General features: G+C 50.2%; 1 protein-coding gene across 1 annotated transcript; it reads left to right on the forward strand.

Moving 5' to 3' along the window:
• The first annotated feature begins 588 nt into the window (after positions 1-588).
• On the forward strand, positions 589-12,009 carry LOC128848696 (metallothionein). The gene is made up of 3 exons (XM_054048775.1): positions 589-648; positions 1,490-1,555; positions 11,798-12,009. Exons 1-3 carry the CDS (start codon positions 618-620, stop codon positions 11,890-11,892), a joined length of 192 nt encoding a protein of 63 aa, XP_053904750.1. The 5' UTR covers positions 589-617; the 3' UTR covers positions 11,893-12,009.
• Positions 12,010-13,078: the final 1,069 nt, after the last annotated feature.

Raw genomic sequence — 13,078 nt, forward strand, 5'->3', positions numbered from 1 at the left:
TGCGGGGCTAGCACCCCCAGCATTGCTCAATGCACTCAGACGGGCTTTGCACGCGGCGCAGGGTCTGTGCGGGGATGCACCAGGCAATGCAGTGTGTGTGTGTGTGATATTTGCAGTTTGCACAGGACGCCCTGGTGTGTGCGGGGCTAGCACCCCCAGCATTGCTCAATGCACTCAGACGGGCTTTGCACGCGGCGCAGGGTCTGTGCGGGGATAGCACCAGGCAATGCAGTGTATGTGTGTGATGTTTGCAGTTTGCACACGGCGCCCTGGTGTGTGCGGGGCTAGTACCCCCGAAGCATTGCACAATGCACTCGGGCGGGCTTTGCACGCGGCGCGGGGGCACCCCCGAAGCATTGCACAATGCACTCGGGACGGGCGGGTTTGCACGCGGCGCGGGGTCTGTGCGGTGATAGGACCCGCCGGCAGCGCCCAGCGTTGTTTACCGTTTCGGGGCCCGTGTGCAGGGCAGGCGGGGGCGGGGGTTTTGCGCTCGCTCTCACGCCTCCGCCGGGATAAATAGGAGGCAGCGACAGCCCCGCTCCAAACCTCACCTCTCTCCCGAGCCTTCCCGTGACTGAGCAGCTGCCGCCGCCGCCGCCGCAACCCAGTGAGCGATGGATCCCCAGGACTGTCCTTGTGCTACCGGTGAGTGACGCCTCCCCGCTGCAGAGACCCCCAGCCCCTGCGGTGGGGGGTTCGTACAGGGCTGGGCTTTCCCCTCGCTGGGACCCAGCCACCCGCCTTGCCTGGAACCAGCAGGGGTAGGGGGGAAGATCTGTGCACGGGGGGCGACTCTGGCTTTCCCCTCGGGGCTGCTGTGAACTCTGCAGAAGTGAGGTTTTCACCCACGAAAGCTGATGCCCAAATAAATGGGTTAGTCTTTACGGTGCCACCAGACTCCTTGTTGATTTTGTGAAATCAGGGTGACTTGATCCTGCAAACCAAGCTCCCTGGTTTCAATGTCACTTGTGTTTACCTTAGCGCCCTGGGCTGGCTTGTAAATATCCTTTTCTGGCGGTGGGAATCGGTTTTTAGGCAACTTTCAAATATATTTTCGTGGAGTGGGAAAAAGATTCTGCAGTGAATTTTGTAAGATCCGTGTAACAGAAAAAATCAAACCAAGGGATAACCTGGCGGTAATTTATCCTTAGCAGAGCAGTGGGAAGCGATTGACTGAGATGAAACCTGTTGCTGGGGGTAATCAATTATTTTTTGTCGCGGTCCAAATTTCTTGGTCAAGGTATAGTCAAGGTCCAGACTCAAGAGAAAAGAATATAATAATAACAATAAATTAATAAAAAGATTTATGGTCTGTTAAACGCCTGGGGATCCAAATTTGGCCCACGGTCTGTCTATTGACTTGCCCTGTTGCTGTTGGTTGTTTTCATGCTGCTGATACAATTCTCCCTTTGCCTGCTCATTGTCCTCTTGTTTTTAGTCCAGCTGTGATGCTCATTTCCCTCCTCTCTCTCTCTTTATCCACAAGGTGGCTCGTGTACCTGTGCTGGCTCCTGCAAATGCAAAAACTGCAGCTGCACCTCTTGCCAAAAGAGTGAGTATTTTCCCCTCCTTTGAAAATGCTTTGTCCACAAAGGAGTTGCCTGCCTTGCTCAGACTGAGATGAATGAGGGTTGTGTCACTGGCTTCCATGGCCGCAGAATGGAAGCTGGAATAGAGAAGCTAGAATTTCTGGCCCTGATTTTAGCAAAACAATGAAGCGTGTGCTCAACTTTTCATCTGTGGGAGTTAGGGCTGTGCTTTATGGGCCTGCTGCAAAACCCATCAAAGGGAACGTGAGTCTTGCCTTTCATTTCAGTGGGATCTTGGATCAGGCTGCAAGTGCTTTGCTGAATGGGGATGGATTTAAGCGTATGCTTTAAGATAAGCAGGTGCTTTGCAGGAGCAGGGCATCTGTTGTGTTAAGCTGTATACTTGCTTTAAAAGTGTGGGCCTGAAAGGTGGAACCAGTGTCCTTTCCAGAAGTATAATTTGTAAACGTCTATTCTTTCCTATGCCAACCAGTAGTTTCTTTGTCATACGCTCAGAGTGTTAACAAAACTGAGTCAGATAAGGGATTCTGACCTATATTAAGGTGGGAAATGACCCAGGATCATCCAATCTTGACTTTTATGTGAAGTCTTTGTGAGGACTATGTATTAACAGTACAACTGAGATGCTTTACCATTTCATAAGGTCCAGTTCACAGCATCGTTTTGCTCCTTCCTAAGATTCTTAGGGGGGAGGGCTGTTTGGTTTTTTTGTCTGGCATCTCCAATAATTTTTGTCTTGATTTTTATTTTTTCAGGCTGTTGCTCGTGTTGCCCCGCTGGATGCAATAACTGTGCCAAGGGCTGTGTCTGCAAAGATCCAGCATCCAAGAAATGCAGCTGCTGCCCCTAAAGTGGCTGGATTCTGTTCTGTAAATATTCTGTATGAAAGGGGAAACTAATTTTGTTTGTAATATAGCAGAGACTATTTTGTACCTTTCTCAGAGATGTTGATTTGAAGTTGAATGAAAATAAAGGCCATGATTTGACAAATGTAATGTCTGATTTATTCCGCATGTTCATTCAATTCAGTGATTTCCAGCTGTTCAGAGTTTAGTTCTTGCACAGGGTGTTAGCAGCACATCTCGTGGGAGCATTAACAAGAGCCTGGAGACTAAAGCTTCCTGCACTGGCTTGGCTTGGCTTTTGCCAGGCAGAGCTCCAGGCAAAAGGAAAAACGTTTTCAAACCCAATATTTCTGTAGTGTTGGCTCTGAGAGTTATTTTTGCCTCTTGGTAGCAAGGGGAAGCAGCCTGGGAATCCCTGTTTCTAGAACACCGGGCCTAGATCTGCACAACGCTGACCCTCAATCCATTGTGCCAAATTCAGAAGCGAGTCCAAGGCTGAGAGTTTAAGTATGGGAGGAGTGGAGTCTAAGCTGCTGTAACATACCTTCATCCTGATTTCTTAACACAGGGGTGGGCAAACTTTTTGGCCTGAGAGCCACATCTGGGTGGGGAAAATGCATGTGGGGCCATGAATGTAGGGCTGGGGTTGGGGTGAGGGAGGGGGTGTGGGAGGGGGCTCAGGGCAGGAGGTGTGGGGGGGCTCAGGGTTGGGGTGCAGGAGGGGTTTGGGGTGCAGGCTCTGGCCCAGCACCACTTACCTGGAGTGGCGTGGGTGGCAGTGGTGTGCAGCAGGGGGTGGCGGAGATGTGGGGGTAGAGGGCTCTGCCCTCGCCTGCAGGTACCACCCGGAAGCTCCCACAGTTCCCTGTTCCCAGCCAATGGGAGCTGGGGGGGTGGTGCTCGGCAGGTGAGGGCAACATATGGAGCCCTCTGCCCTCCTCCTTCCCCAGGGGCTGCGGGACATAGGGCTGGTCACTTCTGGGAGCGACGCGGGGCCTGCGGTGCCATGGGGGTGGCAATCCCGCAGACTACATCCAAAGACCAGATCTGGCCCGTAGGCCATAGTTTACCCATCCCTGTCTTAACACATATCTTACATCAACTTGGGGCCTGTTTACACTGCTACTTCCAAATGCATTTATAACCAGTTAGTGACAGGGCTGGCTCAAAACCTGGAGGGGTCTTGACCTCCCCCACAGTTTGATAGCCTTTGCTTTACAGTCTAGATAGAATCCCCAACTCTCCAGGGGTAACTGATCTGACTAGTTTTCCAGCTCGATGCACTAGGCCAGGGTGTCCCAGACTAGGTTGCTGTAGGCGTTGCTCTGTATGTATGTCCTGTAGGCACTCTATTCACATGGGGCCCTGTGGGCAAGCTGCCCAGAATGCAACAATACAAATACAACCAGCCACAATAGTAGACATGGACATACAAAGATTAAGGGAAAATAGCTGAGTTAGCTACAGTCTCACTAATTAAAAACCAGGGGCTCGTTAGAGACTGCAAACCTTTAACTGTTTGGGAAAGAGCAGGGGCTCACTGGCCCTTCGATCGTCGTATCAGGGCTTGCTGGCTTCCTGGGTGCTTGTCTGGAGCTTGCAGCCTCCCGGGGGGTGGCACGGGTACCCGTTTGTCTGCAGTGGGACTCTTCTAAAAGAGAATGAGATGGAAAGTGGTTACCCTAGCCAGAGGAAAAGCCATTCCTGGGGCTGTTTTTTAACAACAGGTGGGAGAAATGACTACGAGAACGAGAGGGGAGCTAGCTGAGAACGAGTGACCATGTGCAACTGCAAGGAATTGGAGGAGGGAGCAGGGCAGAACAAGGATATGAGATTTCAGGATGGCAAACTGGGGAACTAAAAAATCTAGTGACGAGAATGCCCTGGGAGGAAAGATTAAAATCTACCACTCTAGAAAATGGCCAGCTAAAGAGTGTGCAGTGCTCAGGTGCTCCAGTAATGGGGGCCATAAAAGTACTAAGATAAATAGAGTTTGAGCTGTGACGTGGCAGCAAAGAAGGCCCGTGTCATTTTGGACTCCACATGTGGAGGGAAGCCAGGGCTTCCTTGTCCCCTCCAGGGCACTAGGAGTCCCTTGGGAAGTCACATTGTTTATTGTTGCTTTCGCACTCCCTTCTAAACTGCTAGATTTTAATACGTCCTCCCATTGCACCTGACCAGAATCCATGTCCTAATTCTTGCTGCTCGGCAATTCCATAGCCTGGCTGGCCAAGCAAAGTGAGGTCTAACACTCAACTCTCTGGCATTTCTAGTCTATTTATCCTCACAACATCCCTGGGGGGGCTGTGCTATTATCCCCCCTGTACAGATGGGAAACTGAAGCCCAGAGAGACTAAGTGACTAAGAACCTGTCTACACTAAAAAAATTAAGTCAACCTAAGTTAGGTGGATGTACAGCCACCACTGTAATTACTGCAGTGGTTCATGTCCACACTATGCTCCCGACCCCCGCTGGTGGTACATGTCCTCCCCAGGAGCACTTCCGCCAACTTAACTGTGTGGGGCATTGTGGGACATGGGAGCCCCCCACCCAGGGATGTGTGGGTCAGGCTGTCATCCCTGGGGTGGCCAGGCTCCAGCTGTGAGCCCTGCGCAGGGCTGACAGCTAACAGGCGATGTACGTAACGCAGTGTCAACACAGACACTGCGTCACCCTAACTACATCGACCTAAGCACTATGCCTCTCGTGGAGGGGGAGTTATTAGGTCAGTGTAGTGGGTGACTGACATCAGCGGGAACAACGTTGTAGTGTGGACACTGACAGGTTGACGCAAGATGCCTTACAGTTTAGACCAAGCCTAAGGATATCTGTGGCAGAGCAGAAAACTAAACCTAGATCTCCCAAGTGGCACCCTTAACCACTTCACCATCCTTCCTCTCAAAGGCTAGCTTCTGGCTAACATGCTGCCCATTATCAGCCCTCGGGCTCTTTCAAGATTACAGCCTCCCAGGGGCTCCCTCCGGGTGAGTATGCTAGATATGAGCTGGCAGTGCAGTAAGGCATGAATGCAATACTGGGATACCTGTCACTGGACATGGAGATGATAGCTTCCTACCTCACAGCATTAAGGCAATGGCATGTAGAATATTGTGTTCAGGCCAGAGCTTCTCGTTACTGGAAAGATAAGAAAGAATTGGAGGGAGCTCTGAGAAGAGGAACAAAAATGATCAGGAGGCTGGAGAGGGTCTGGTTTCTGAGGATTGACTGGAAATGTGGTTCAATACATAGAACTGGGCTAAGGGGTGGCTAAAGTGGGGTGGGTGGGCATGAGGAAATGCTGCTAATATCTGAAGGGTGTAAACCCCAAGGAAGGAAAGGGATTATTGAGCACAGTAAACAGGGAGCATCCAGAGGGCAATAGGAGGAAATTAAGAAGGGCAACGTTCGAGCTGAATATCAGTCAGTGGGAGCAGGGGATGCTCAGTGCCCTGGAAAATTAGCCCGAGGTGTTGCAGGATTGGTGCCCCAAAATGGCAACACTCCGTATCCGGGCACTTTTTGAAAATGTTTTATATTTGATGTCGGTCGTGGCTTTTCCTTCATCATCCCGGCCAACCATGCAACCCCAACCACAAGGCCACTCCGCAATCTCCCTTCCCTTTCAACAGCCACTTATCGCATCTAGAGAGCTAGATTGATGACATCATTTTCTTAAACTGCAGAACTGGGAGCACTACCACATCGTTAGCGGGACAGAAACTTTTAACATTGGGTATCCCAGTGTATTGTGATAATAATGCAAATTTTTAGACCCATGTAAAAAAAATCCAGCAGATTAAATTATTTTTCTGCCAACTGGCAATGTCATAAAAAACTGTCCAGACCAGTCAAATACTGGCCCTGCCAGGTGGTAACCCTAATCACGAGGGACTCAGTAATACAAGCATAAGGGTCGGGTTCCCTGTTCATCTGTCAGAACGCTGACAAAGGGTGTAATTGGCTGGAGCAATTTATTTCCAGGTAATACAAGATGCTCATTTGAATCCAGAAAATCCATTAATTGGGACGGCTCCCAAGGAGATCATTTTTCCCCAGTGTCTGTGGATTTTAGAAGCTTTGTGGCCACCTTTTCTGAAGCTTAGTGCTGTTCTCACTGGGACCCAGCTGTTGTAAGGCTTGTGACAGGAAATTGACCTCTTTGGGAGATCTTACTCTGTTATGTTTATGAATCACTGTGAACCAGGGACTGGATGTAATTCCATGGGGGAGGGTGACCACAGCTCCTGCAGGAACTAAGAATGGGGGACAATTAGACAAATTCACTGAGGGTGTAACACCTCCCCACTGGAGACACTCAAATATAGTAGTTCAAACTGGATTTTCCAGAGACAAATAGAGAAAGAAAGGACTTTTGGATGAAAAGCCTGACTTAAAACTGACGCAGGGCCTTCTTTGCATTCAGTATTGTAGCCCTGTTGGTCCCAGGATATTAGAGAGACAAGGTGGGTGAGATATTATCTTTTATTGGACCAACTTCTGTCAGACACAAGCTTTTGAGCTTACACAGAGCTCTTCTTCAGGTCTGGGAAAGGAACTCAAAGTGTGTCTGTTGAATACAAGATTTGAATAGATTGGTTAGCATAAGTAAACACCTATTGAATAGTGCCTTGAAATATGTTAACTGCTTGTGCTAAACCATCTGTTCAAACCTTGTATTGAGCAGTGACACTTTGAGTTCGTTTCCCAGACCTGAAGAAGAGCTCTGTGTAAGCTTGAAAGCTTGTCTCTCTCACTGACAGAAGTTGGTCCAATAAAAGATAATACCTTACCCACCTTTTCAGGGCCTTCTTTCTTGTCCGGCCAACAGCAGGATCTTCTGTCACAGGGAGCCCCAAACCTTCCTAGCAGGGCTTTGGTCTACTGCGGCCGCATCAGACTGATGGATGACTTCTGGTAAGTGTGAGGTGCACAGCCACTGCCCAGCCTAGTTGCTAGGCAACCTAGTAAACTCAGCTGGGCCCAATGGGCCTTTTACAAATGGTTGTGCTTCCTGACTGGGCAGGGGAGCCGGCAGCCTGCTACTTAAGCCCAGCAGTGGCAGCAGTATAGAGATGGGTCATTGTATATCCTATCTATATCTGTATTTGCCCTGCTCTAGCTCTTTACTCCTGGATGTGTCAGTGTAGTCACTGTCTTCCTGGCTCTGACTCTGGCTTTACTATGGGATCAGTACCTGGATCTACACTTGCCATTGCTCTGAACTGCTGCCACAACCACTAGGCCAGGTCCTACTCCACCCAGGAGGTAGGTTTCCTATGCTCCAGGAGCTTGTAGCAAGTTGTTAGCGTGCGTATAGGAACTTTTATGGTTTCCTTGTAGTACTTAAAAACTAATCTCTTTGCTTAGAGCTGCATGGTAACATATAACTGCTATACATGAGGGCTGCTCATCATCTTTGGAGGCTGCAAAATGCAGACACTAGGCAGCCTGGCTTGCTGAGGCTATCATAGGGTAGACAGGGAACTATACAGCCTAGAAAAATCCAACTCAGGAGAGAGTGCGAGATGGGCCTCCACCCAAGAGGTGAGAGCTGAGGAGTTGGGAGCCTAGGGTAGGTGCCCTTGAGAGGGGACAGAGGAGGAATATGGGTGCAGTTGCTCTGAACGGTGACCAGGCTCACTTAGGGGAATAGAGCTGGAGGAAACCCCCTGAGACTTGGCTGTTTTGATAAAGGATTTGTTGCTGCTATGGTGCAATATTTCTTTACCCTTATCCAGCACTAGGCCTCTTCAGAGTGCCTTAAATGCATGCCTTTAATTGTAATTACTATGTGGGCAGTAAACACAAGGTTACAGTCTGGCCTCATCTGTACCCAGGTGATCCCACTGAAGTCTGTCTGATCATCTGCATCCAACCGCTTCTGCTGTACAAACACTGGGGGATGCAGTGGGGTTGTATGGATGTAACAGAAGCCAGATCTTCTTTTTCTAAAGGGCTTTGCTAAAACTGAGTTGATATTTCTGCATGTGACCAGGTCCTGCTTGAAGCTACTGCATCTGGTGATTCTCCCTGCATGGTATGAGGTGTCCACATTGGCGTGCCCAGCTGTAACAGATTCCCACTCATCTGCCACAGAGACCTGTCATAATCAAGCATCTTTCTAATGGCAGTGCCAGGCTCGATCATCCCCTCACTTCCCAGAGCAGAGGGATAGTTTCCCCATTCCACCCCTCCTGAACAACTTCTGGCTGTCTCCCTGCCTGCACCCAACCTGCTGTACCACTGGGGTAAAGGAATTTCCTCAGTGGTTCTCCCATGCTCTAGGGTTTTCTTTGCCTTTCCCTGCAGGTTCTTCTTGCCCCAGCAACAGACCTGTTAGTGGCGTCCCCTGAGAACGAACAAGGAAAACTGAAGATGGGGTAGTGGGTCAGCGAGAGCAGGCCTTAGTCTCACGTAGGCTGAGACCCTTCATGCTGCCTGCGGTGGGGGGAGGAGAGCCTGAAAGTAGGCAAGGGGAGGAGGAAGCAGCAGATGGAGCTGCAGTTGACAGCTGATATCCATGTTCAGAATGACTTGTCACCTCCAAGGCCTGCAGGGACCCCTGTGATTGACCTAGTGTGTGTAACAGGCCATAGAACTGCCCCAAAATAATTCCCTTTGAACCAGAGCCTATTTCACCCCAAAAAATCCAATCTTGATATTAAAAAGCTGTCGGTGATGGTGAATCCACCCAGATCCATGGGAACGAATTGTTCCAAGGGGGGTTAACCTGCGCTGTTACAAACACGTGCCTTATTTCCAGTCTGATTGTGTCTCGCTTCAACTTCCAGCCAGGGAAGTTCCTTGGGTTAGCCCTCAGTCTGCGGGGGAGAGGGGTGTGGTACAGTGGGGTTTCAGCCATTTTCCTGGGGTGGCCTTCCAGTGAGTCCTATTACAATCCCAGCACCGACTGCCATGAGCGTAATCAACTTCATGTATCTTAAGGGAATCAAGGCCCTAACTTTGAAAAGATGAGGCCAACCCTGCTTTTAAGGGACTGCTCTCCCCCTTTCCCCCAGTGTCCTAGGCTAGGGCAGGTCGCTGCTCTAGGGCTTCACAGAGGAGGCCGCTATCCCGCTGGCAGCACCCGCCCCAGGGAGAGGAGAAGCCCCGCTCTCAGCACGAGGCGGGGGGTGCGTGGGGGTCACTGCAGTGCTGGGGGGGGGGGCAGATTCTGCAGCAGCGACACTGATGGCAGGAGACGGTGCAGCTCCCAGAGGGAGGCCAAGGAACCAGCAGGGGTCGCCAGGCGGGTTCCTAGTGCCCAGGGGGCGCGGTGCCCGGCTAGCCCCGGGGGACGTGGGGAAGGGTCGTGTCCCCGCTCCCCGGCAGGGGGAGTCCAGCGCCGCACGGGCCCGGGAGCGCCTGAGTCACGCTGGGCGGCCGAGCCCCGGCTTTGCGCACGGACCCACAGACCCGCTGCGGGGGCTCGGGCCGCAGCTTCCGCCCCGGGACAGGTCAGGGGGGAGGCTCCTGCTTCCGTGCCCTGGGTGGGACGGGCTAAGCCTGAAAGGAGGGGCGGTGCGGGGGGGTCCGCGTGCCCCGGGAGAGAGGTGCGGGACAGTGCAATGCACGGGGGGGTGCACAAAGCGCCCTGCTAGGTCTGTGCCGTCACAGCACCGTGCAATGCACTGGGGGGGTTTGCACACAGCACCGTGCAATGCACGGGGAGATTGCACACAGCGCCCTGGTCGGTCTGTGCGGACACACGATCGTGCAATGCACTGGGTGGGGGAGGAGGGTTTGCACACAGCACCGTGCAATGCACTTGGGGGGTTTGCACACAGCGCCCTGGTCGGTCTGTGCGGATACAGCACCGTGCAATGCACTGGGTGGGGGAGGAGGGTTTGCACACAGCACCGTGCAATGCACTTGGGGGGGTTTGCACACAGCGCCCTGGTCGGTCTGTGCGGATACAGCACCGTGCAATGCACTCGGTGGAGGAGTTTGCAGACAGCGGCCCCCTTTGGTGTTTCGAGGACCGTGTGCAGGGCTCGCGGAGGTTTTGCGCTCGCCCTCACCCCTCCGCCGGGATAAATAAGAGGCAACAGCAGCTCCTGAACCAAACTCTGCTCTGATCCCCGAGTCTCCCTCTGACTGAGCAGCTACTGAAGGAGCCAAGCTAGCGATGGATCCCCAGGGCTGTCCTTGTGCTTCCGGTGAGTGACTCCTCCCTGCTCCCGGGCTACACAGCTGCCAGGGGGGGTTCAGGCTGGGCAGTTTCTGGCACCTGTGGTCTTGCTGCATCAGTTATGGATGCAAAAAAAATTGCTTGAGCTCCTGCACCTCTTGCATTACAAATTAAGCACTGGGGAGGGCCTCTGCTTTCCCCTCACTGGGAAACAGCCCCCGGCATTGCATGCAATCAGCATGGGCAGGGGGAAGAATCTCTAGATCTTGGAGTGACTCTGGCTTTTCCCTCTGGGCCATAAAATAGATCGTGGAAACCAAACTCCCAGACTTAAATGTCACCTGGTCTTACCGTAGCAAGGTGGGCTATATTTAAATGTCCAGTAAGTGGGCCGAGTATGTTTTAAAATACCCTTTTTTTCCTCAGAGTGAGAAGATTCTTCAGGTAACTTTTTTATTTTTTTTTTGGAAAGATCCAGGTAACAGGAAAAAACAATGAAAATTGAGCCACTGGTTAGGATGGAGCTTTGGAACTTTGTATAACCTGAACATGATTGTTGATAAAATTCTCCTTTTGGTGTCTGACCCGTGTTCTAGTTGAACAATGTTGACGTGCTCTCCTTTCTCTTTATCCCCCAAGGCGGCTCATGTGGCTGTCCTGGCAGTTGCAAATGCAAAAATTGTAGATGTGGATCTTGCAAAAAAAGTGAGTAGATTTTTTTTTTTGAAGTATTTTGACACTTTCATAACACATAAACTGTAATTTCGTTGGAAATGGTATTGCTGAAGCATTGGGGACCCAGTGAGATGTAATCAGGTTGTTTCCAGTGTGGTGTGGGATAGCCCAAAGTTTCAGGGCCACATTCTGCTCTGTTACTCCAGTTTAAAAGCAGAGAAACTATTCTGAAGTCAATAGATACTCTGGTTATAGGACCCCAGACAGCCCAGTACTTAAGCATGTGCTTATTGAATTGGGTCCTTGCAAAGGAATGGCCGAGAGCAGAACTAGACCTTTATAGGACTTGATTCTCAAAGGCCCTTGGAACCTATATTAAGATGTTCTTTTAAATGTAAATAGGTTAATCTTTTAGTATAGAACAGGGAGAAATATGCCATGTACAGTATTCTTTCCTAGATACAGATCACAAGGGGGGGGGGGGACACCACCACAATCAAGACATCTTTCATATGTTGCATTTCCTGAGATTCTAGAGAATGCAACATCTTGTTGCTGTCAATAAGCTCTCTCTTATTTTTATTTTGTTTAGGCTGCTGCTCCTGTTGCCCAACTGGATGCAATAATTGTGCCAAGGGCTGTGTCTGCAAAGAGCCAGCATCCAATAAATGCAGCTGCTGTCACTGAAATGGACCTCTTCTGTGCTCTTGGGAATATTTGTATGCAACAAAGTGTTGTTCCTACAGTGGTGATTGTTGTACAACTATGAGTGTGAGGAATGAAAATAAAGGCTTTCCTTGAGAAATAGAATGCCTGGTTTATTCAGACATTAGTCACTGATTTCAGTTTGCAGAACTAATAACTGTACAGGGTTAGGGATTATTCTGCTTAGGGTTATAGCTGCCCATCTGTCATGGGCATTAATGAGAGCCTTGAGACTCAAGCATGCATGACATAGTGTCTGCTCACGTAAGGCCTCATCTTTGGTCAAGCGCTGTCACTCTTAAGTTGGGAAGTATCGTGTGATTTATTTATCTATTTCTTTATTTTGGGCCAATTTCCCTCCCCTCTTCAGATGGAGCAGAAGCACCTGCAATTTGTGACCTCAAAGGGAACTGCAGACTATCAGGCCCATACAACTTACACCAGCCTCACAAAAATTCTACTCATCTAGGGTGAGGGATACGTAATAAGGATGGGTGACTTGGTCTTGTGCCTGGGTTAGTAAACATTTTGTAAAGTGTGCCTTAATCTGACGTGTGTCTGATCTTTCCTTAGCTGCGCTTCACAACAAAATACAGCCAATATTCCAGACAAAATTGCAACTTGCAAAAGATGACTTAACCTATTGCCCCGATCCTGCAAAGGGGATGCCCTGCAAAGAGCTCTTGGCAGGATTGGGACGTAGGATAGCTACGTGTGTGTAGCTCCTGGATGGTCAAGAGCTTTACCAGGTGTCTCCTTAGCTTCTTTGAATCACTCACCATTGTGGATATTTCTTTGGTTTGTCTTGGAAGGTGAGGCAAAATTCTTGAGCATTAAAACATGTGGCTGTCAATCAGAGGTGGTGCTAGTCCATTGGGGGCCCTAAGCAGGAATATTTTAGCCCCCCCCCACAACCGATGTGGGGGGCCCCTTGAGCTGTTTGGGGCCCTAAGCAATTGCTTAGTCTACTTATGCCTAGCACTGGCTCTCCGTAGCTAATGCATCTTCTGTATTGTGTACAGGGTTTTCCGCATTCAGAATAGGCAATGCATATTGTGTGAATGTTAAGGGAAAGTGCACAGTGGGGTCCTGACTTTTAATTGGAGTTACTAGGTGCAACCATAATACCAGTGACCGTTCAAATGATTCATCTAGCCTCAAAATGAAG

Source organism: Malaclemys terrapin, chromosome 14 (genome assembly GCF_027887155.1).
Source record: "Malaclemys terrapin pileata isolate rMalTer1 chromosome 14, rMalTer1.hap1, whole genome shotgun sequence".
Lineage (NCBI taxonomy): Eukaryota > Metazoa > Chordata > Testudines > Emydidae > Malaclemys > Malaclemys terrapin.

What these genes read in the sequence shown, in the direction of transcription:
- LOC128848696 (XM_054048775.1), top strand. Translation starts at nt 618, where the DNA reads ATGGATCCCCAGGACTGTCCTTGTGCTACCG. An exon ending in GGACTGTCCTTGTGCTACCG is followed by an intron (nt 649 to 1,489) that starts GTGAGTGACGCC and finishes TTTATCCACAAG; the next exon opens with GTGGCTCGTGTACCTGTGCT. An exon ending in CTGCACCTCTTGCCAAAAGA is followed by an intron (nt 1,556 to 11,797) that starts GTGAGTATTTTC and finishes TATTTTGTTTAG; the next exon opens with GCTGCTGCTCCTGTTGCCCA.